At 37.6% G+C, this 22,861-nt stretch overlaps 4 protein-coding genes across 6 annotated transcripts; all 4 read left to right on the top strand.

Annotated features, from left to right (window-relative positions):
• The first annotated feature begins 377 nt into the window (after positions 1 to 377).
• Positions 378 to 7,630, top strand: LOC137739142 (Leucine-rich repeat transmembrane protein kinase). Of its 2 annotated transcripts, XM_088699852.1 has the most exons (25): positions 378 to 536; positions 601 to 738; positions 1,136 to 1,316; positions 2,019 to 2,090; positions 2,178 to 2,246; positions 2,332 to 2,403; positions 2,677 to 2,748; positions 2,849 to 2,920; positions 3,117 to 3,188; positions 3,273 to 3,344; positions 3,427 to 3,498; positions 3,584 to 3,655; positions 3,762 to 3,833; positions 3,913 to 3,978; positions 4,065 to 4,130; positions 4,223 to 4,261; positions 4,399 to 4,454; positions 4,579 to 4,964; positions 5,051 to 5,246; positions 5,582 to 5,725; positions 5,881 to 5,999; positions 6,085 to 6,295; positions 6,397 to 6,637; positions 6,798 to 6,948; positions 7,133 to 7,630. In XM_088699852.1, the coding sequence occupies exons 2-25, from the start codon at positions 615 to 617 to the stop codon at positions 7,520 to 7,522; spliced, it is 3,087 nt and encodes a 1,028-aa protein (XP_088555978.1). In that variant the 5' UTR covers positions 378 to 536; positions 601 to 614; the 3' UTR covers positions 7,523 to 7,630. The 2 variants fall into 2 exon arrangements, with proteins under 2 accessions (XP_088555978.1, XP_088555979.1); XM_088699853.1 differs by lacking the exons at positions 378 to 536; positions 601 to 738; positions 1,136 to 1,316 and adding an exon at positions 1,403 to 1,667.
• A 1,529-nt stretch (positions 7,631 to 9,159) lies between these two features.
• LOC137739955 (actin-related protein 2/3 complex subunit 1B) lies at positions 9,160 to 15,022 on the top strand. The gene is made up of 15 exons (XM_068479711.2): positions 9,160 to 9,512; positions 10,165 to 10,250; positions 11,198 to 11,274; positions 11,445 to 11,539; positions 11,662 to 11,731; positions 11,887 to 11,956; positions 12,515 to 12,588; positions 12,679 to 12,721; positions 13,335 to 13,416; positions 13,602 to 13,690; positions 13,805 to 13,890; positions 13,963 to 14,026; positions 14,194 to 14,300; positions 14,453 to 14,511; positions 14,619 to 15,022. Exons 1-15 carry the CDS (start codon positions 9,443 to 9,445, stop codon positions 14,681 to 14,683), a joined length of 1,137 nt encoding a protein of 378 aa, XP_068335812.2. The 5' UTR covers positions 9,160 to 9,442; the 3' UTR covers positions 14,684 to 15,022.
• A 530-nt stretch (positions 15,023 to 15,552) lies between these two features.
• Positions 15,553 to 19,598, top strand: LOC137739960 (glutamyl-tRNA(Gln) amidotransferase subunit A, chloroplastic/mitochondrial). The gene is made up of 10 exons (XM_068479718.2): positions 15,553 to 16,227; positions 16,592 to 16,903; positions 17,078 to 17,257; positions 17,372 to 17,466; positions 17,680 to 17,755; positions 17,924 to 18,001; positions 18,186 to 18,279; positions 18,364 to 18,413; positions 18,975 to 19,088; positions 19,312 to 19,598. The coding sequence occupies exons 1-10, from the start codon at positions 15,664 to 15,666 to the stop codon at positions 19,402 to 19,404; spliced, it is 1,656 nt and encodes a 551-aa protein (XP_068335819.1). The 5' UTR covers positions 15,553 to 15,663; the 3' UTR covers positions 19,405 to 19,598.
• Positions 19,599 to 20,140: 542 nt separating this feature from the next.
• On the top strand, positions 20,141 to 22,794 carry LOC137739959 (elongin-A). 2 transcript variants are annotated; one of them, XM_068479717.2, is made up of 8 exons: positions 20,141 to 20,384; positions 20,986 to 21,207; positions 21,295 to 21,432; positions 21,605 to 21,683; positions 21,776 to 21,841; positions 21,938 to 22,010; positions 22,266 to 22,322; positions 22,421 to 22,794. In XM_068479717.2, exons 2-8 carry the CDS (start codon positions 21,019 to 21,021, stop codon positions 22,512 to 22,514), a joined length of 696 nt encoding a protein of 231 aa, XP_068335818.2. In that variant the 5' UTR covers positions 20,141 to 20,384; positions 20,986 to 21,018; the 3' UTR covers positions 22,515 to 22,794. The 2 variants fall into 2 exon arrangements, with proteins under 2 accessions (XP_068335818.2, XP_088556528.1); XM_088700402.1 differs by lacking the exons at positions 22,266 to 22,322; positions 22,421 to 22,794 and adding an exon at positions 22,169 to 22,214 and having other exon boundaries at positions 20,244 to 20,384.
• The last annotated feature ends 67 nt before the right edge of the window (positions 22,795 to 22,861 follow it).

Here is a 22,861-nt window from a genome sequence, read left to right as displayed (position 1 = left end):
CATTTCTTCCCTTAACAACATACTTTAAATTCATTAAGTTTTCCAATCTGATATAATTCTAGGCACGCACCAAACATGAGAGAAGCGGAAAAGCATGGCTTGTAAAGTCACTAGTTGCCAATTGAAAAGAAACAGAAGAGTACTGAATAACTTAATTATTAAGTTAATTATGTGTTCCCTTCCTCCCATCCAAATTCCAACATGGTTTCCCATCTCACTTATACTTTTTTATTTTCACATGCTTAAAAAAGAAAAAGATAAAAAAAAGAAAAATATCTTTCCGGTAATACAAAAGTCCACAATTTCCACACGCAAAGATGTATTTGTATGAAAAGGACAATGGTCACATATCAAACACTTTAATATTATTGTTGATTAACATAATGCACTTCAATCTAAATTCCCACAAACTCTCTCTCTTACCTCTGTCCAGTCTCCTCTTCCACTCTCCACGCTCCTCTCTCTCTCTCTCTCTCTCTCTCTCTCTCTCATTTCTTCATTTCTCTGAGCTTCTTCAGGAGCAGCTGCAACTCAGAGTTCTCTCTCTCTCTCTCTCTCTCTCTCTCATTTCTTCATTTCTCTGAGCTTCTTGCAACTCAGAGTTTGAGCCAAATATGGAAAGCCATCAGCTTTCATTCCCAACGTTGCTTCTTGCATGTCTCATCTGTTCCTCTACAGTTTTGTTCTTTGCAACTTTTGGTCAGTCAGCCACCACCGCCAAGCTTCACACTCAAGACGGTAACCTTAAAAACTTCAATTTTGCAGTCCTATTTTATTTTATAAAGGCGATATTCTAAACTACACTAATTTATTGAAAGTGAATTCAAACTCAGGAATAATAACTGACGACCATTTGGATTGAGTTCATTTCAACTAATCTGAGTTGTTCTGCCAAATAAGCAAATTGGCTATCAACTCAGCTTAGCTAAATTGAGTTCTTGTAGTATTCAAGTTTTCTTCATTGCATTCATTAATTTAATTGGTTGGTCTTTTGGGGAAGAATTAAATTAGTTATAGAGAGAGATTTGGAAGATTAACTAATTATATTTTTTCTCAAATGATTTTTAATTACGAAAGATTGTAACATTAATGTAAAATGATGTGCTAGATATCTGTTAATTTGCTTTTGCTGCAGTGAATGTGTTGAAAGTGATAGGGAAAAAGTTGGGGAAGAAAGACTGGGATTTTGGAAAAGATCCATGTACAGGAGAAGGGAATTGGACGATCCCGATTAGTAGGGGGAAGAAAGGCTTTGACAGTGCTGTCATATGTGATTGCACCTTCAACCACAATTCCTCTTGCCGCGTCATCAGAATGTACGTCTCTCTCTCTCTCTCTCTCTCTCTCTCCCCCTCTCTCTACCTTGACCTGTAAAACGTTGACTGCACACTGTACCCCGATTGCTGTTCTGTTTACGTTGACTGGAGCCCAAGCATTACTACGCAAGCATTCTGATTTTGACTCATCCTCAATTCAGTTCCTCAAATTATCGAAATTACGGATTAGTAAAAATGTCATAAGCCGATCAGTAACTAATTATATGTGAAGCCTTAATGCATGGTCATAACTGCAACTAGAATAATGTTGTCGGTGGGAGTCACTAGTTTGTTAGTTCTTTAATCTCGTAAGAAAAAAGAAAATTACACTGTTGTGTTAATTCCAATGAGGTAAGTTGCAGCTAATCTTCTGACATGCTGCTACCATGATTTTACTTATCAGTGTCACTTGGCTACATTCTTGCTAAATAGGGTTTCGGGTTTTCGTGTGAATTGGCTAGCTTCCTGCTTATTAGGGTTTAGGGTTTCGGTTTTCCGATGGGTTTTATCATTTATGTTGTGAGATTTTTTTTTTCAGAAGTCAATGATCATGTGAATGACACAAAAAAAGTATTGAATGAGGAACTCAGCCTAAAGATTGTGAAATTCTGCATTTTATTTTATGTATTTTTGTGTTGAAATATTTCTTAAGGCATGATATTAGTAGAGAGCTCTTCTGATTCCTCCAGTGAAATATTGCAGATTTCTAAAGGCCCAGAATCTTTCAGGGACCGTGCCACCAGAGTTTTCGAAGCTTCCTTACCTCCAAGAATTGTAAGCAAAATATTTGCTTTGCATTTATTCTGCACTAAACCTTGTTGGTGTGTCTTCACTGATCTTGCAATCCTACTTCTTTTACAGGGACTTGAGTCGAAATGTCCTCAACGGTACTATACCTTCCCAATGGGCTACCATGCGCTTGCACATGCTGTAAGCACCTGATCTCTCATCAGTTACTAGTTATCTAATCAAATTGCAATCGGTCAAGTGCCTAACTTTTCTATTGGATATGCAGGTCTTTTATGGGAAACAGATTGTCAGGACCATTTCCAAAAGTTCTTACCAATATCATCACGCTCAGAAACTTGTATGTTGAATTATTTCCTTAATTCACATATTGATGAGTATGGAGTTTTGATCTCGAATGTATTTATGAGAATGTAAAATGGAAAATTTATTGTGTTTATATCAACAGAAAATTGGAAATATGTATTTATAACGTATAATTGTATCTGGCTTTTGTGGCTGGTGAATCCAGAGAAAATCCGTTCCTGATAGTAGTCGAACTCAGTTAGACTTTGATGTCTCTGTACATTGTCTTAAAGACCAATGGTTCTGTATGATTTTATACTATTTGCAGGAGCATTGAAGGAAACCTTTTCTCAGGACCCATTCCGCGGGAAATTGGAAAGTTGATCAAACTAGAAAAGCTGTAATTTCTAATACCTTCTTCATGCGAAGCCAATTATTTTGTCCAAGATTTTGCATTTTAATTCTCAACTAGCATTGACATTATCACTATTTTCCTTCAGCATTCTGTCTTCAAATGCCTTCACCGGAGAATTGCCATCAACACTGGTAAAGCTGACGAACTTGTCTGATATGTAAGCAAGCTTACCTTTCTTCGGTTCTTCCTAATCTGTGGGTTTTCCAACCTATCTAAATAACCACCAACTTCGTAATTGCATAATATAATGAACCTACTGATGACCTAGTGTAACAAATTTTACTTTTATATTGTGCATATCAATAGTCTGTGTTGTAATATCTTTTGAAATTTGGTGTCCTTGATACTTGTAGGAGGATAAGCGACAATAATTTCTCTGGAAAGATACCTGACTTCATTGGAAATTGGACGCGGGTTTCAAAACTGTAAGCTTTGCGCTTGTAGTTTTATTGCTGCAATCACAGTATAATCTTTTACTGATTTTAAAATTTTCTACTCTTATGTTACAGGCTTATCGAGGGTAGCTCTCTTGAGGGGCCTATACCTTCTACCATATCCGCCTTAACAAGTTTAACTCATCTGTATGTAATTCTATATCATCCTATCTTTTTCTCCTGTCAAACGAGAATGTGAAGCTATAGTTGTACCTTGATTATTTTTTAGGAGGATAACCGACTTAAAAGGAAACAGGTCTCCTTTCCCGCCATTGAGTAATTTGGAATCCTTGAAAATATTGTGAGTTGGAATCCTAACCAGTTTTTTAATCTCCTTTTATTACTTGCTAATTAAGCTCATAGGTAGTCAAGTGTTTTTAATGCAGGATACTGAGGAATTGCTTGATACACGGAGAAATCCCAGATTACATTGGGGATATGGAAAACTTGAAAAACTTGTAAGTATTTCAACGAATGGCTTTGTTCAGTTTTTCACTTTCCATGACTTGTATAAGTTTCGGTGAGAAACTAATCTGCATTTTTCTGAATATTTCCTCAATGCAGAGACCTCAGCTACAATGAGTTGACGGGTGAAATACCTGCATCTTTTGTCCAACTGGAAAAAATTGAAATTATGTAAGCGGATTTCTAGATGACATTTTCATCTTCGGATAATTCACAATAAGAGACTATTGTTTAATTTGTTCTGCTTTAGGTATTTGACAGGAAACCAGCTCACTGGAACCATACCGGGATGGATCCCGTCAAGTAACAATATTGTGTATGTAATACAAAACTACAGCAATAATCTTGTATGGCTCCGATGATTAATTTTTGGTTTTGATCAGTTGAAATTTCGGTATACAGGGATATTTCTTACAACAACTTCACTTGGGAAGGTTCAAGTCCTAATGAATGCTCTAGGGGAAGTGTGTGAGTCTGATATACACCATACAACTTCTCTTTAATTTCTTAACTAGTTACTTTGTAGACTGATGAAACAATGTTTTTGTTCTTCATTCCAGCAACTTAGTGGAGAGCTACTCCTCGTCAGCTGATAAATTGTATGATTCCTCGTCTGTTTGATATGAATTTGAACTACAAGAGAAATTTGTCACTTCCTCGGGGTTATGATTAAAGCTGCATCCTTCTTATCACGTTTAGCTTCATGATATAAGCTCACATTTCTTCTCCATCGCAGAAAAATACAACAGTGCATGAAAAGAAATTTTCCTTGTCATGCTCCGAAAGATCGGCGTAAGACTCTCAATTGGCCTCAAAATTGATCTGGGGCTTGATGATTTATTGATTAGTTAATCTAATTGTAAGTCAATATGAATTCACGTCTTAATTTTTTTTTGCCTTTCCTGATGGAAAACAGGTAAACATTCACTGTATATTAACTGTGGCGGAAAGGAAGTAATAATCGGTGGCAAGAAGTATGAAGCTGATAGAGAACCAAAGGGTGCATCAATGTATTACATGGGTCAGAACTGGGCTTTCAGCAGCACAGGAAACTTCATGGACAACGATGCTGATTCAGATACCTACATTGACACCAATACATCTGCACTTTCAAAAAATGTCTCTGCGCTTGATTCAGAACTGTACACAACAGCGCGGGCATCTCCCATCTCGCTCACATACTATGGTCTCTGTCTCTTAAAAGGAAACTACACCGTGCGTCTCCACTTTGCTGAAATTGTTTTTACTAATGACAGAACATTTTACAGCCTTGGCAAGCGTGTATTTGATGTCTACATCCAGGTAAGTAATCCGCACCATATAAACAATGAAAAGCCATGTTAACTATTACCAATAAGTACTTATTCTGCAGTATATTTTGCATGCAGGATAAGCTGGTCCTGAAAGATTTCGATATAGCAAGTGAAGCTGGGGATGCTGGCAAGCCGATTGTTAAAGCGTTCACTTCAGTTGTTTCAAGTCAAACATTAAAGATCCATTTTTACTGGGCTGGAAAAGGGACGACGGGCATCCCGGACAGAGGATTTTATGGTCCTCTCATATCGGCTATATCAGTAGATGCTAGTAAGTTGTTTAAAATGCACTCCAACCTCCTTGCATTGTCCTAATTAAATGGCCTAAGCATTAGAATTCAACCGCGGGGTTACGTCTGGTTCTGACCAACTAGTATTGAGAAATCCGCACGATCTGTTAAACTGGAGACTAACTATATTTAAGTATGCTCAAGGGAACTTAAGCAGTTTTTAATTAACTAACTGATAAAGCCTTTATTGATTGCATTTCGATCACATTGTTAAAATGTGAAGTTGTATCTGTTGTGGTTTAAGTTTTTCTATAACAAAATCAGGATTAAATTTCTAACAGGATACGTGACATAAATCAATATAAATTTGTTGCAGATTTTAAACTTGTTGATGGCCACAAGAATCATCTCGTTAAAGTAGTTGGGGGAGTGGCCGGAGCACTAGTACTTCTTCTGCTACTGGTCTTAGGCATCATGAGGAGAAAGGGCTGGTTGGGAGGAAAGATCGCTGCAGATAAAGGTGTGGTTTCTAATTTATTGTCTCTCTATATTCTCCAGAACTACATAGTTTTCTTTTTTCAACTTATGAATGAATGCTGGTGTACGGTTTTACTGTTGTATCTATTTTAGAAAATTAGAAGTAACAATTTTCAATATCTTCTCTTGACCAAGCAGAATTCAAAGATTTAGATCTTCAAACAGGATTATATACTTTAAGACAGATAAAGGCTGCGACAAAAAACTTTGATGCAGCAAACAAACTCGGGGAGGGCGGATTTGGTGTGGTCTACAAGGTAACTTTTGGTTTCTTTGTATTCGTCTCTCTTTTTCCTGGTTTATTCTAACTGTTCCATGACTGGGAATCTGCCTTCTGAATAGGGTGAATTATCAGACGGCACAGTAATTGCGGTGAAGCAGCTGTCCTCAAAATCAAAGCAAGGAAACCGTGAATTTGTGAATGAAATCGGCATGATTTCTGCCCTGCAACATCCAAACCTTGTGAAGCTTTATGGGTGCTGTGTTGAAGGGAACCAGATGCTGTTAATTTACGAGTACATGGAAAATAACTGTGTGTCACGTGCTCTTTTCGGTGAGAATAGGAACTAAAATGTTAAGGATTCACATATTTAAACGGAAGGCAGTTTGGACTTTTAGTATGAAAGAGATTGACTATAATTCTGATCAATACAGGAAGTGACCCGACTTGCAGACTGGAACTCGACTGGCCTACAAGGAAGAAGATTTGCATTGGTATTGCTAGAGGCTTGGCCTATCTCCACGAAGAATCAAGACTAAGAATCGTGCATCGTGATATCAAGACAAGCAATGTGTTGCTTGATAAGGACTTCAATGCTAAAATTTCAGATTTTGGCTTGGCAAAGCTTAATGAAGACGACAAAACCCACATCAGCACGCGGGTTGCTGGAACTATGTAAGTTTTCTGCAGAATAAACAATCTACACAGCCACCTTTTTTTCTCTTACTAAATTAAGTTGGAACATGAACTTATATGTTGTTGTGCAATTTCTCGTTACAAGATTGATTGAAACTGTACTTTTTTCAGTAATTTGTTTTGGCCTTCAACTCTGCAGTGGCTATATGGCTCCCGAGTATGCAATGCGTGGTTACTTGACTGACAAGGCAGATGTTTATAGCTTTGGAGTTGTTGCACTTGAAATCGTTAGTGGAAAGAGCAACACAAACTACAGGCCAAAGGAGGAATTCGTCTACCTTCTTGACTGGGTAACTAAATTAAAAACTTCAAAAACACTCGTTTCCTTTACTTCTCTTCGATATCTGCAAGCATCACGCACAATCCCATACCTTTCAAACTTAGGGATTGTAATCTGTGTCTAGCTCTTCAATTTTCGCCGGTTTCACCATGCGATTACGCTTCCTCCATCTTAAATTTTTGCTTTTTCTTCAGGCCTATGTGCTGCAAGAGAGAGGGAGTCTATTGGAGTTGGTTGATCCAGCCTTGGGTTCAGAGTACTCGTCAGAAGAGACCATGGTGGTGCTGAATGTTGCTCTCTTGTGCACCAATGCATCTCCCACCCTTAGGCCTACAATGACCCAAGTAGTAAGCATGCTCGAAGGACGAACGGCGGTTCAAGACCTGCTTTCGGATCCCGGGTTTTCAGCCATCAATTCCAAGTTCAGGGCCATCAGAAATCACTTCTGGCAACAGCCAAGTTGTACTCAGAGCATGTCAACCAACGGTCCAAAAACTGATACTTCCGGCTTGTACATTGAAACAGAAGAGAGTGCTGATCTCTTGAGAGTTGAATCATTGACTTCAGTTAAATCTAATGAGTAAAACTGTATCAGAATGTAAAGGATTAGTAGTTAAAAGTGTCTAATTATAATTAAATATAAGATGTAAAATATGTATTTACAGTCCAAATATAAGGCTGCATATTCCATATTTTCTGGTGATTTTATTTCTAACTTTGAAGTTCTTACTGCTTCGTTACATATGGAAGCATTCACGACATGCGTGCCGGAAACCGATTTTTTTTTTTTTTTTTTTTAATATGGCGTAACATGTTATGTTGTCAACTTGTTAACGTAAATTGCAAATACAAATAAACATTCGTCAATCCCTGTGGAAGTACCTATTTAAATTGTTAGCTGTCTAAACATGATAATGTGTTGCACCAAGAAAATATCATGATTTATCAAATCCATCATCACTTGGTTAACATCTTTCATTATAAGCAAAGCAATCATGGTCATAACTCATAAGGAATTATTTTGTTCATTTTCGGAGAAACTTTTTTACACTTGGACTTGGAGAGTAACTGTCGTAGTTCCTTAAGTAAATAATTCAATGTCACGTGATAAAATAAAAATACCTAACAATAAGTTATTAAGTTAAGGTACTAATATAGTAACATTCCAAATATAAGTATGTCTCTACTTTCTAGAGGTCCTCCTTAAATAATTTTTACACCTTATCCACATTCTGGTTTAACTTCTCACTTTTCCTTATGCAATTGTACTCAACTAGCACTCGAAACTATAATTTTAATTATATTAGAATCCCGTTATTATTTTTTCCTTTATTAGTGTAATTAAAATTTTAGTGTCACGTCCCGCCCCAGGGGGGACCACTGCCCGGGCCCGATGTCCTCCACCGTAGCACGATATTGTCCGCTTTGGGCTTACCATTCTCTCACGGTTTTGTTTTTGGGAACTCACGAGCAACTTCCCAGTGGGTCATCCATCATGGGATTGCTCTAGCCCCCTTCTCGCTTAACTTCGGAGTTCCTACGGAACCCGAAGCCAGTGAGCTCCCAAAAGGCCTTGTGCTAGGTAAGGATGAGAATATACATATAAGGATCACTCCCCTGGGCGATGTGAGATGTTACATTTAGTTTGTTAACTAAAAAGTAATTAAATTTTTGATTTTATGTACTAGTGGAATATATGTGACATGAATAGAATTGAAAATATTAAAATAAAAAGCTAAGTGAGAAGGTTGTTGGCAAAATTTCCCTTGCTAATAAAGAGATCGTTTGGAAATACGTTTAAAATCATTGAAAACATTTTAGATGGTAATTAATTATAAGTTTTAAAAGCACTTAAAGTACTTTTTAGAAGAAGCACTAGATGTATATTTCTTGCAAGAAACATTTAAGTTCTTTTTCAATACCTATTTGAATTTTTACTACAAATTAGTATTAAAAATATTTTCATTAATTTTAAAAGCACCGACAAACACAACTAAAATATGATATTAAAAAGGAAATTTTAATGAAAAGTTTTCGGTATTGTTCAATTTAACGAAAAATCACATTTTTACACTAAAAAATCAATCATGTACTATTCATTTTATTCTTTATTTTATCCATGTTGTTATAACTCTAATTTTCAAACTATTTTTATTAATTCTCCTTATTAAAAAAAGCAAAAAACAGAAACAAAATATTTTCCCTATCTGCGTGAGAATTTGAGCTCAATTAATTTCTCAAACACGTGCCTGTTATCTCCATCTCCAATGCCAAACAGAACAAGAGTGAGAAAGAAGGGAGGAATAAAGCTCTGCATCTGATTTCAAAGCTTTCAGATCTCCACCCAAATTCACACTCAAACAATCACATTCCTCTTTGATTCCGTGCAAATCCCAGCTCTTCGAACAAAATTGATAGGAACCCAGATTGAAATTTCCGCTGCAGATTTGGGAAAAAAAAAAGCTTCGGTTTTCCTCTCCGCCGCTGAAGATTGAAACAAAGAAATGGCGGCGGTGGAAGTTCACAAGTTCGCTCAGTGCATCACTTGCCACGCTTGGAGCCGTGATCGCTCCAGTAATGTTTCCCACCCTTTCTAATCATTTTTCTTATTCTGTTTGGTTGCTCGGAAAATATGGGATAACCGATAGGAAAACAAGCATTTAGTCTCTCGTTATTTTTTTTTTAAAGTTACATATTTTAATGCTTTTATGTTTGTGGGTCCGTGATGGAAAATTGGAAAGCTCAGAGCTTGGAGCGATTATAGTTCATGAACTAATGTGAAGATTTTGGGTTGAATATTTTGATTCCATTTTTCTATTTGCACTTTCTGGGAAGCCAAACAGAGGATTGGGGTTAATTATTGTGCTGTGAAGCTTCTATCTTTTTCTGCTTGTGCTATATCTTTACACACACACACACACACAGCTTGCTGCTGAAAAATGTAATGTTTTAAAGAACTTTGGTAGTCAATGGCCCAATGGGTAATTTTGTCTAGTTTCTGAAAAATGGGAAATCTTGATGTTGCTCCAGACTATGATGGTTGTGAGCCCAGGTTTTAGCTGTGATTAATGTGCGGTCATGAAATCGTAGGATAATGTGTGCGAACCCCAGGTTTTAGCTGTGATTAATGTGCGGTCATGAAATCGTAGGATAATGTGTGTGTGTGTGTGTGTGTACATTTTTGTAGTTGCACTGTTGTAATTTGATAATTCCGATTTTCTGGCAGTGATCGCATTTTGTCCGAACAACAATGAAGTTCACATCTATGCTCTGTTGCAAGGAAAGTGGGAGAAGTTGCATGTTCTTCAGAAGGTACTTGGTTCAGACTCATCGTATAGAAATATTAATTGCCTAAATCAAATTGTACTATAATATTTCACTGCAACTATGATGTGAATTTGAGGAAATAGATTTTTTTCAGAAAGTAGAAACTTGCAACTTTTGAGGCGCGAAGTTTTCTGAGTTTTACTCAAGACAACTATAAGTACTTTAAGTAGTAATGGAAGTAAAGGTAGAAAAGTACTAGAGGTATTACTTGGATATATCGAGCTGTTTGAAAACCTCCCTGTAATGTGATAAATGTGAACTGAAACTTGAGCTCTCCTTGGAAGGTCCTGCATTCCAACATGTGTGAAGCATTTGGTTTGAGGGATTTGTTATAATCTTTTTTTTTCTTTAAATTTGGATTTGTGGCCTGTTCTGTTTGTCCAAGATTATGTTTGTAAGGACATGGCTCCAGGCAGAGGATGTTATTTGGGTCCTCAATGGAAGCATTGTGCGTAATTGCTGAATTTTTTCGTATTGTTATTTTCATTGATGTTTGCTTTCTTAGCTTTGTTGGAAGGGATTACGATCTGCTAACTGCCATTGAGTTTGCTTTCTTAGTATTGATATATTTTTCCGTCATTGATTTTGAATCACGCAGCTAATTCAACGGTTTTTTTTATTTTTTTGTTGAACAAATGATATCATCTACACTAAAGGGGGAGGGGGTGGGCTTAGCCTCACAATGGGCTAGCAATAATGTGGTTCAAATGCCTTTGGCAAGAATCGAACCTAAGACCTCTCACTTACAAGTGAAGAGGAATACTACTAGACCGTAGTACTAAGTGGCGCTAATTCAGTGATTCTTGATTCATTTTATTATTATTTATTCACGTCTGGATGGTTGTATATTTTCTAAGATAATCTGGTGTTACTTAGCTTCTGTCAAGAAAATGCAATGCAATTAAGCTTTATTATTTTTCATCATGTGGCAGCATGACCAAATTGTATCTGGGATAGACTGGAGCGCGAGGGCAAACAAAATAGTTACTGCATCTCATGATCGGAATTCGTGAGTACCTATGTGGTTTGAGATATTATTTTGTTATGTAATTTATATGGGAACTTTATCCATGAGTTTTGTTATGTCTTTCTCTCTCTCTCACACATGCGCACACTATGTTTCTTTCTTTCACTTATTGACGGATTAGTTCTGTTTCCCGAACTATCAAATCTACCTAGTTATGTCTGGAATCTAGAAGGATCAGAGTGGGTACCAACCCTTGTTATCCTTCGGCTAAATCGCGCTGCACTTTGTGTTAAGTGGAATCCAAGAGGTATTGATGTGCCTTTTTTTTTTTTTTTTTTTTTTTTTTTTTCTGAATGCAAATGTAAAAATAGTATATCTTTCAGTGTGAAAATGCTATGCCAATCTAATGTGTGCCTTTCTTTGTACTAGAAAACAAGTTTGCTGTTGGAAGTGGGGCAAAAACTGTTTGTATATGCTACTACGAGCAAGAGAATAACTGGTAATTAGCCTGTTACTTGCAGTTGTCTGTTTGTGGTTTGTCCAAACTGTTGTGCTTGACTAAATCTGTTCGATAACAGTGTAATGATTGGAATTACATTTGAATTCAAGTTGCTGTCTTGCTGGTTAATGGTAAAAATTTGAATCTTTTTCCAGGTGGGTCAGTAAACTTATCAGAAAAAGGCACGACTCTTCTGTGACAAGTGTTGCTTGGCATCCCAATAATGTACGTATTTTCCCAGTATCACATTTTGTTTCTGATTTTGGCACGCATTCAAAGCAATTGCATGCATGACATGTATTTAGGTTTGACACAGGCCACCTTGTTCTCCATGATAGTTATTAATAAGTACTGTGGCCCAGTGCTTGTGAGTTTGGGGCATCTGTGTGCACCTGGGGTCACCCTACACCTCCCAAAGGTGGGAGATCACAGTTTCATAACTTCCAATAAGTTATTTTAAGGATGTTAGTCCTTTATTTATTCTTGGATATTTTCTGAAGTTGAATGTCTTCTCCTGAGCTAGGGAGTCAGGCTTGCAATACATAACTGTGTTTTGAGAATTGCCACCACTTTAATTATATTTATTTCATATCGATGTATTTAATGTGATTTGTATGCGTAATCAATTTATCTAACTTATTTTTATATTCTGTGATTACTTTACCTTTACATCTGCTTTCGCTGAACTGTTGCAATTCATTATCATGTTCAAGGGTTAGTTTTGATGCTAGGTAATTAGCCATTTACCTTCGGTAAGTGTTAACATTGTGCTCGTTGCTACAGATTCTTCTAGCAACAGCATCTACAGATGGAAAATGCCGTATATTTTCCACTTTTATTAAGGTCGTCGATGCAAAGTATGTTTAAAACCGTCATTCTTCATATTTAGTCTAATTCTTATGTTATATGTCCTATTATAATCTTAATTGCTCATGAAAATTATCCAGGGAATCAAGAACAGGCCCATTTGCTGATTCAAAATTTGGAGAGGTGAAAAATCTTCTTTGTAGGAACAAAATTTTTTTAATGCGTCTATTTACATTTGAATATATAATATATAACAAAAATCTCTTTCCAGTTAATGGACGCTGCTTGATTTGTTTACCTTGTATATAGTTGTTCATAATAGTTACACGTAGAAACGAAGCACTGTTCTAAATCTAGAATAAAAAATTAACCACTGACCTATATATGGTATTATATCTTTCTTGGCTTACCTTCAGTTTCATTTCCCTTTAAACATTGTAACAGTGTTCTAAAAGTTAAGATATATGTAAAACTGTAGCTCGTCATTTCTAGCAAAGAAGAATAAGCAATGTCAGCCATTGTTAAGATAATAGTAAGTGTAGGAAAGTTTAGTAGTAATATGCTTATCTAATTTTTGTTTGTACTGATTTAAACTTGTGGCCTTCTAACGTTAAAGCAAAACCACATAGTGAAAATTTGAGTATCATTTTCTGTCTCAAAACCCATAAGTAGAGACCCTGGTTTGGAGGGGTTACAGAGCAGTATCATTTTGTTTTTATCCATTCACAGATTTCCCTTTTTCTTTTCCCCTTTCAGTGGGAGCAAACCTTACATGGTTTTCTTTCTGGTGAAACAGCAAATTCTTCAGCTTGATCTATCATTTTCTTGGTCATTTGGCGTGAGGTGGTCACCAAGTGGCAATACCTTAGCATATGTAGGTCAGACAAATTTCCCTTCTGTGCGTTCTTTACAAAGATAAGAAGTTTTTGGCATAGTATATGCTGCTAGCTGATAGGCAGTATTTCAAATTGCCAGGTTGGCGGCTGGCTTGGGTAGTTTTTTGTTTTTTTTTCCTCTGTTATCATTCTCCACTAATTGGTTTCCGGATTGTGGAATTATACAGGCCATAGTTCTATGATTTACTTTGTTGATGATGTTGGACCTTCTCCTCTGGCTCAAAATGTTGCATTCCGTGATTTGCCTCTCCGTGATGTGGGTCAGCATCCACTCTTGTTAACTTTTTGAGACTCTAAATATCTACTCTACATCTAATCAACTAAAATATTTCTATCTGGATATTGTAAATCAATATGCGGCACTTTTCAGGTGTTATTTCTTTCTGAAAGATTACTTATAGGCGTGGGGTTTGATTGCAATCCAATGGTGTTTGCGGCAGATTTACATGGAATATGGTAAATTCCTTTCTTGATGGCTTTATTCTTTGAAGGACTGGCAAAGTAATAGTTTTGTTCTTTTCTCTGTAGGCATTTTATCAAATTTCTTGGGGAAAGAAAGACAACATCTCCAGGTCCGAGATATGGTTCACAGGTAAATACCTGGTTTTCTATGTGCTATGTATGTGTTTATGAACATTCCAGTGCTGTCATCCCATGGTGGTAAACGTGCTGAATAGGATGACAATGGATCTTGCATTTAAGAGTTGCTCCATGTCAGCTGAAATGGATTTTTCATTACTTCTTTTTTCACCTCTACAGTTTTCTGAAGCATTCGGAAAGCTATATGGCCAACAAAAACATGGATTGAACAATGATGCAAATGAACATTCAAGATCACGAGGAGGCGTCCATGAGAACTGCATCAAGTAAGTCACTGTTGCTTATCATATGTCATTCCTTGTCTAGTAGCCCCAGTTCCATTTCAAACATTACATATCCACCCTAACAGAGAGCGGTTTTGGGGCTGCTTTTATATGTTTGGAGTTGAGTTCATGACAATATTTCCTGATTACTGTAGTTGTATCGTGCCGCTTGGAGAACCAGGGAGTTCTAAAGTAACGCGCTTCAGCACATCAGGTTTAGCAAGTCAATGTTAAATTTCGTTTTCAATCACTTGTGTTGTAAAACCTCCTATTTCCCACCATAATCCACTATCTTAATCTCTTAACACCTTAACATTACAGGATTGGATGGAAAAGTAGTTGTGTGGGATATGGAGAACCAAGCAGATTTGTCGGAGTATTTGTAGTCTGTCACCAATCACCATAGGCATAAAGAATATCGTTGTGTAATCAGAATGTTCATTGTATATTTCATGTGACAGCAATTGGTAATATTTCTGTAGAAGCCTAGAAGAAAATAAACTGCAAATCGTGGCGATTTTAGCTTTGTATACCGCTTGGCTCGTGTACCGCTTCATGTAATTTATTTGTCCTCCGCAATTTTCTCGTGTACTCGCTGGTCCGAAAAGGAAACTTCTTCCGCCTTTGATGTGATCAAGCAAAAAGTTTGTTTTATCATTACTACTACTATTATGTTGAAGATTTGATTTGCGTCTGCAATCCTATAAGAAGAGTTATTGAAGTTCCTTAGCGTGTGCCGCCATTTCAATATTTCTCCGCTCCGCTTATGAGAAATTTCATCTTTAATTTTCTAATATTCACGTTTGGATTGATAGATTATTCTGTACTATTTTATGATACTTTGTTATTGTGTATAATTGATCTATTGTCCCCCACACCGTCACCATTGCCACCGCCACTTCCCATCTCCTCCACACCCCTCCAACCACCACCACCACCATCAACACCGCCTCTGCCACTTCCCCACCGCCCTCTCCTTTGCCATCGTCCCCCCATTATGCCACCACCGAGTTGAAATCTTCTGCACCCAAAATCCTCTATGATCCCTCTTATGTGCTATCTATTTGAGTGAGACGTAGAGATTTGAACTCGCCGCCACCTGCCCGACAAAATTCTTTACAATATACCAGATTAGCCATACGAAATTCTTCATAGAATCCAGATTTCCAAAAATGGTAACAAAAATTTTTACTGTACTTTATATTTGGGTAAAAAAGGGAGGGCCAATCAAAAGCTCAAACAAAGAAACTAACAGATAAAACAGTTGATCATTTCACTTCATCATCATCGCTTGTCCATCAATTTCTCTTTCAACCCTTCATTCCACATATCACAGTTGCAGAAAAAAATCCATTCCCAAAAAACGATGCTATCGACACTCCAACCGCCGCGCTCGCTTTCCCACTTCCGCACAAACCCCACCCTCCTCCTCCGCTACACCTCCCTTAAACCCCTCTCCTCCTTATCCTCACAGCCCGTCACCCACTCCACCCTAACAGACCAACCCCGCTCCCCAAACCTACTTCCCCACTCCCAAATCCTCTCCACCCGCCACTCCCTCCTCTCCCGCCACCTCACCGCCGCCCAACTCGCCGACTCCTTCCTCGCCCGCCTCCGCCTCACCGAGCCCCACCTCCGCTCCTTCCTCCACGTCTCCGACTCGGTCCTCGCTCAAGCCCGCGAGCTCGACGAGAAGATTCAGAGGAATGAGGAGTTGGGTCCCCTGGCTGGGGTCCTTGTCGCCGTCAAGGACAATATCTGCACGGCTGAGATGCCGTCAACCGCTGGGTCTCGTGTTCTGGAGGGCTATACGCCGCCGTACGACGCCACTGCCGTCAGGAAGATTAAAGAGCTGGGTGGGATTGTGGTTGGAAAGACCAATTTGGATGAGTTTGGCATGGGTAGCACCACTGAAGGCTCTGCATTTCAGGTTTTGCTCCTGGGTTTTGGTTCTTTTATCAATTTGCTTTCTGGGTTCTTTGCATTTTTTTCGTCCTTGTTATTTAATTTTGTGTAAATGCACAAAAAGTTAGTCACTTTTAATGAAAAATCGAAAACTTGATGGGAATGGAATTTTAGTTGGATATTAAGGAAGTTCATTTTAGTGTTTCATGGAACTTTTAGAAAGTGAGTTAAATTTTTCTTGTGGGTAGTGAAACAGCTTGGTTCTTAGTATTACTACTAATAAGAGACAAAGAGTCAAAGGGAGTGAGGTTGTGTAAGTTCGTTTCTTTATGTTTCGCACTCGTAACTGGGGTTGGTTTACTCAGGTGGTGCATCTGTTCATTCATTAGGTGACTGCGAACCCGTGGGACGTTTCTCGGGTGCCAGGAGGGTCATCGGGAGGCTCCGCTGCAGCTGTGTCTGCTAGGCAGTGCATGGTATCCTTGGGAAGTGATACTGGCGGAAGTGTGAGGCAGCCCGCATCTTTTTGTGGTGTTGTTGGATTGAAGCCCACGTATGGGCGTGTCTCAAGATTCGGACTTATGGCATATGCGTCGTCGCTTGATGTTATTGGCTGCTTTGGTACGTCTGTTGCTGATGCTGGTATTCTTCTTCAGACAATTTCTGGTCATGATAGACTTGATGCAACCAGCAGCAAGCGTGTAAGAAAATTTTTTACGTCTTGATTTTATAAAACCACCTTATCTTCTCATTACGTATCCTGAATGTGAACTCTGAGTTTTTTTAACAACTTTTGGTCCTTTTATGTGAAGACTAGTAAGGACTAATATCACAAATTATTTGCTTGACGCATACATTTTAAATTCTCCTTTCAGGAGGTTCCCGACCTTGCAGCTGAATTTGTTTCCATAAGTTCACCAAATTCTAAACCTCTTAAAGGATTGAGAATTGGTCTGATCCGGGAAACTCTGGATGGTGGGGTTGATACTGGAGTAACTTCTGCAGTTCGTAATGCTGCTTTGCATCTTGAAGAATTAGGATGTTCCGTAACCGAGGTCTTTCTATCAATAATTGTTCCTTTAATTGCTCGTATCTGTTCCTTACTCCAAAATGTCATGTGTACCCTTCTTATGTCTTGATTCATATATTCTTGAAACATTAACTTGCAGGTCTCATTACCATCTTTCTCACTTGGGTTGCCAGCCTATTACATTCTTGCTTCTTCTGAGTCGTCTTCAAACTTATCACGTTATGATGGTGTCAGGTAATTCACCCAGAAGTTTGTTCTGATATATAAATAAGTTTTTTCATTTGTATATTTAAATGGGAGAAGAGAAAATGTGTGAGGAGAAGCTTGTTTAGATCCACTGTGAATAAAGATAACAAGTTATTAAATGTATTCATAAAACTCGAGATGGTATATCAGAATGATGAATATGCTTACATTCGTTGTTATTTGTTTTTCCTCCATATCCAGGTATGGAAACCATGTTGCTGCTGATGAGTTGAACTCACAATATAAGGATTCCCGAGCCAAGGGTTTTGGTTCTGAGGTACACTATGTCTAGGTGGCTGGTTGAAACTTACAACTGTTATGAAGTTTCTATTAGTTGGAACATTGCTGCAGTGCGCTTGATCTAGTTTTTTTTTATTTCTTCTTAATTTTGTTTTACAGACTTATACCAGTTGGTGAGTTGATTTAATGCTTTTGTTGTTTTCAGGTTAAAAGGAGAATTCTAACGGGAACATATGCCCTTTCAGCTGGTTATTATGATGCATATTATAAGCGCGCCCAGCAGGTACCATGATGTTGGTGTTAATTTAAAAGGGACTTTTGGTGGCAGGAGTTGATCCTATTATCTATATTTTTGTTTGCATTCTAGTAATTCATTCTTGGTTACTTCACTATGTTATGTTCTGAGATGCTTAATCCTATCAATTAGGGTGTTCAAGATGGCATTAATGATTCTTATAGTGTTTTAGGTGAGGACTATAATTCGGAAAAGCTTCAAGGCAGCACTAGATGAACATGACATCTTAATTTCACCTGCGGCTCCATCTGCTGCTTATAAGATTGGTATGCCGGTTTCCATGGGTATGTATGCTTTTCATATGTTATATGATTTTTCAGTAACTCACCCGTTTAATTGTATATATTCAGGTGAAAAGAAAAACGATCCTTTAGCAATGTATGCAGGTGACATAATGACTGTAAGAACCTTCTCACTTTCTCTGAGTGCCCAGATTTCTTAATTTCTGTTCATTATCTGCATGCATGGGTTGTGTCTATGTGTGTACTAGGAGTTGATAATTGAGCCATGATGTGAATATGCATTCATCAATGTAATGTTATGTACCATGTCGTAATCTGCGGGAAAATTGTTCAGATTTTGTTTCAGAAAAAAAAAAAAAAAAAATGCTGCGGTCATATTAGGGCGTGGCAGAGTATAAGGCCTTTATTTCTGTAGTTAATACTCACACTTTTGACACATGCACTTCAACCTGTCGTGCAGTTCCATTTTGTGCTCGCAATTTTGTTGTCTTTCAAAAGAGTCGATGGTTAAATGTCACACCCTTGTTTTTGGAGTTTGTAGTGAGAAGTTTAAGGTGGTCTGAGATCTCACTTTGGGGGCATTCGGTTGGTTCTTGTTTCTTGAGCTCTACGTTGCATAAGTGCTTGTCCTCCTTTAAAACTTTTATTGCCTGTCATGTAGTTTCTACCCATAAGATGACTAAATGACTCTAACCTGTTCCGCTTGATTCTGTATGCAGGTCAATGTTAACTTGGCAGGTCTACCTGCACTGGTTTTGCCATGTGGATTTGTTGAGGGGGGTTCTGCAGGCCTTCCTGTTGGTCTTCAAATGATCGGTGCAGCATTTGACGAGGTACTGCCTTTCTACCTACCTACTACATTGCGACATGTTGATTTCTATCAGGAATTAGTATTCAGCTTTTCTAGGGTTTACATACTGAAAATGAGTAAAAGTTGCTGCATTTACAGATTAGACTAAACACGGAATGGAGAGTCACCGAATTAATGAAAAGTACGGGATTGTAGAGTTGAGTATCTGATTGTTGATTTTAAGATTTTTCTGGTCGATTTTGCAGGGAAAGTTGCTTAAGGTGGGTCATATATTTGAGCAGACTCTGCAGAATTGCAATTTTGTTCCTCCATTGATAGCAGATGAGCTCACATCCTAGCTACTCCCGGGATCGATGTCCATGTGCTCAACTGAAAGTGGTTTTGGAAATGTAATCGATTAGTTAGAATTGATCAGAACCTGACTGGTTTGGTTTAATTTAGACCGTAATTGTTAATTAAACCGGTCGTATTAGTAATGATTTTTGGTGATCTATTTACAATATAAATGAGGAAAGTTATGAGTTTGCAACAACACACAGATTACTTGCTTTTTTCGTGCAATCATGATTTAATCTTAGTGATGTTACTGTGAATAAATATCTGTCACACTCACATGTACTGTGTGCAAAAATTGCGTTGCTTGTTTAATAAACGATTGTTAAGCTTCAAAAACCAAGGGTCAAAGAGCATTTTACACCCCCGAGATTCGGGGTGTTGATCGAAGTAGGCCACGACCTTTTGTTTTTATCAATTTACATCCTAAAGTTTTTAAATTTCATCACTTTAAACCTATGTCAGTTTGACTGTTATGTGTGCCGTTAAGTTGTTATTGGAGGACCCATTTTGTGCTAACATGTTAAAGAAGACCCAAGCCTTGGATTCCCTCGTCATCTTCTCCGGATTTGGATCCCATCTGAGTCTAAATTATGGAAGTTGTAGGAATCCTCACACCTTCGCATTTATCGTATATAGTGCGATTATAAATTATTTGATTTTTTTATGTAAAATTAAATATAAACAGTTAGGTCAGAATTTTTTTTTTTTTTTTATGTAAAATTAAATATAAACAATACCAATGAAAATTAATTTACGTTAAACCGGTAGGATGTAAAGATCCTGAACAAAAAATGTCGAGTTCCGGCAGCTAAACTTGGCACGCGCGGCACCAGTTAGCGCAAGTTGCCTTTCATTACAAAGGATCACCAAAAGGGAACGCGAATCTCTTACTCCATATTAATTAATTAATATCTTTATTCAGTTACATTTAAACCTGTAATTCACCTTCGTCAATCGGCCTCCTCCCGTATCCGATCACTCGGTGAGTCCCTCTGAAACCAATTTATTTGTCAATTCATATATTTTCTTATTATTTCGAAATTGCGATTGGGTATTTTCGGATTGAGCTGTGGATTTCCGTTGATGAATTTGAGTTAGGTGGTTTTTTTTTTTTTTTTTAAATTTTATTTTCCAATTTAATCAGATTAATAGCTAAAGGTTTGATCTTGTACTGATTCTGTTTTGTTTCTGTAATTCATTGGATAATTTTTATTTTTTTATGATGGATTGTTGAGAAAACTGTGAGGGATTTATGGATTCAGCTGAATCCAACTAGTGGTCAAAGTTGAATGAGTTAAAAGTTGACCATCTGGGATGATGATGATGATAAAGTTCTAATCTTTTTTATTGAATTTGTATATTTGGTGATGATACATGATAAATCCTATAATCTGCCATAAGAAAAAATGGGTCTAACTTTATAAATTTCCAGGATTTCGAGCAACACCCTTTTCGGGTTTGCTCGAAATCCTGGAAATTCAGTGTAGATGAGTTCTATTTGTTCAATGCAGAATCCTAACTACTTCAAATAAGTATTTACGATGATGTAAAATTTAATTTGCTGCTTAATGTATTGATCTTAGGGACACTACCGGGTTAGAAAGTGACCAGGCAATATGGATGAGGATTATTCAAGTGATGAAGGGCAAGCAATAGCGCCATCTTTGGTTGATCTGTGCATTAACACAACAATAGATAATTTAAGGCGCCTTGGGGATGTTGGTGAAACCGATTCTCATCTTCTCAAGAGAATTCTACCACATTGTACGGTGGACCAGTTGATGCATATAGAGAAGTGTACCAAAGTAAGTTGATCCAGATTGTTCTTATTTGAATGATTTTTGTGATCCTTAAGTGCAAGTTCTGAAATGTTTTTAAATTAATTCTTGTAGAGTAGAGATTTGACTCCAATTACTGATAAGTTGTGGAAGAAATTCTATGAAAAGGAATTTGGGACTAAGAGGGTGAATGAGGTGATTGAAAGGATGAAGCAAAAAAAAGTCGCGTTCAGATGGATACAATTGTATGAGGTGCGTTTGCCACTCTCCTCAAGCTGTCTGACCAAATTTGTTTTCTTTTAGTTTCCGTAGTCAAATCCCATTAATTTTGGGTACTTGATGTAGTATTTCTGGATCTGATTTATGCTTGTTTCTTTTAACTTGTAAGGGAAAAAGGATAAAGAATTAACTGTATCACTTGCAGGCAAAGTTAAAGGAAGTTGATATGGCTGAAAATTTAATGGCGGACAAGTTGAAGAGTCGATATCAAGAGGCAAATGCTCGTAAGTTCACCTCCGCAGCATGTTATAGCAAACTGAACAACAGCATACTCATTTATACGTGATTAACCTTACTAACCATTCAAATTTTGTAGGAAAACAAAGTCGGCAAGTTCAAATTTGCACGAAGGTTCCACCATCAAGCAATAAAAGAAGCTGGGGTAATTATTTCTGTTCTCATTTTAGATTATCTAAGACTAATATATTATTAAATAGGATGAACAATTAACCGTTTCATTTCCGATAATTCTTTGTAGGCAATGGGCCTGGCTACAATGTTACTGGAAAGAGCAACTTGATGAAGAAAGCGAAACTAGATTTTCTGAAAAGGTAATTATGTATTTTAGAATGATGCCTGGTATGGCATGTCGCGGGCACCTTGGGCTTGTGAACTGAAATTATACCCTTGAGTTTTCCTTTTACTTTATTGTTTTAATTTTCTTATACTGTATTTAGTGAATCATTAAATGGTTTGATACTTATCTCAGAAGCCTATGCTCGAAGATGTTGGGTACTTGATTAGTCTTGTTGAGGTAAGACTTTCAAGATATTAACCTTTCTCCCCTGTCCTTTTCCTTTGAGCAGTAATGAGGTGAAAAATCTTGCAGCAATGAAGAGAAATGCACTCCAGAAGAGTTACAGGTAAAATTTCGGATAAACTGGATGTTCTATTCCTGTAGTTAACAAAACTACGTATAAACTCACCTCCCGCCCTGATCATATCTACCCTGTACATACAGTGCTCCTCCCGTGAAGAGGCCAGATGCGTTTTCTGGGAAAGCTTCAGCTTCAAGTTCTAAACCAATCAAGCCCCCAAAGCGCCTCCCTTTCTGAATATTGCCATCTGTGAAGACGAGGGTGTCAGATGGAATACTCTTTGAGCTCTGCAACTCATGTCTATTGAAGTGTGGCTCAATTTCTAAGAAATCATGGTGGCTTCAATCTTCTTAGCTTAGGCGTTTCAGTGGTCCTCATTTCAATTGTGTCAATCGGTAAGAATTGTTTTCGTTTTTTATTTCTTTGTTTGTCTTCAACCATCTTCCATCGTAGTAATATTTCACATCAGTGACGAAAGATACCCCATCATGTTATTGTGCCTTCATTTTCCCTTGAAGATGTGTATTTTCCTGCAATTCTTTTCATCTCCAACTCTCATATCTGTAGCAGCTCAAACACCACCA

The sequence above is a fragment of the Pyrus communis genome, chromosome 9 (genome assembly GCF_041283825.1).
Source record: "Pyrus communis isolate YQ-2024b chromosome 9, ASM4128382v1, whole genome shotgun sequence".
NCBI classification, from domain to species: domain Eukaryota; kingdom Viridiplantae; phylum Streptophyta; class Magnoliopsida; order Rosales; family Rosaceae; genus Pyrus; species Pyrus communis.
This window is presented reverse-complemented; position numbering and strand designations above follow the sequence as displayed.

Bases quoted from the DNA above. Each gene is read 5' to 3' on its own strand.
- LOC137739142 (XM_088699852.1), top strand. From the start codon at position 615: ATGGAAAGCCATCAGCTTTCATTCCCAACGTTGCTTCTTGCATGTCTC. The intron at 2,247-2,331 runs GTAAGCACCTGA...TTGGATATGCAG, and splicing joins ACCATGCGCTTGCACATGCT to GTCTTTTATGGGAAACAGAT. The intron at 5,247-5,581 runs GTAAGTTGTTTA...AATTTGTTGCAG, and splicing joins GGCTATATCAGTAGATGCTA to ATTTTAAACTTGTTGATGGC.
- LOC137739955 (XM_068479711.2), top strand. From the start codon at position 9,443: ATGGCGGCGGTGGAAGTTCACAAGTTCGCTCAGTGCATCACTTGCCAC. The intron at 11,957-12,514 runs GTACGTATTTTC...TCGTTGCTACAG, and splicing joins TTGCTTGGCATCCCAATAAT to ATTCTTCTAGCAACAGCATC. The intron at 13,891-13,962 runs GTAAATTCCTTT...TTTTCTCTGTAG, and splicing joins GCAGATTTACATGGAATATG to GCATTTTATCAAATTTCTTG.
- LOC137739960 (XM_068479718.2), top strand. From the start codon at position 15,664: ATGCTATCGACACTCCAACCGCCGCGCTCGCTTTCCCACTTCCGCACA. The intron at 18,002-18,185 runs GTACCATGATGT...ATAGTGTTTTAG, and splicing joins ATTATAAGCGCGCCCAGCAG to GTGAGGACTATAATTCGGAA. The intron at 18,280-18,363 runs GTATGCCGGTTT...GTATATATTCAG, and splicing joins ATCTGCTGCTTATAAGATTG to GTGAAAAGAAAAACGATCCT.
- LOC137739959 (XM_068479717.2), top strand. From the start codon at position 21,019: ATGGATGAGGATTATTCAAGTGATGAAGGGCAAGCAATAGCGCCATCT. The intron at 21,208-21,294 runs GTAAGTTGATCC...TAATTCTTGTAG, and splicing joins ATATAGAGAAGTGTACCAAA to AGTAGAGATTTGACTCCAAT. The intron at 22,323-22,420 runs GTAAAATTTCGG...CTGTACATACAG, and splicing joins GCACTCCAGAAGAGTTACAG to TGCTCCTCCCGTGAAGAGGC.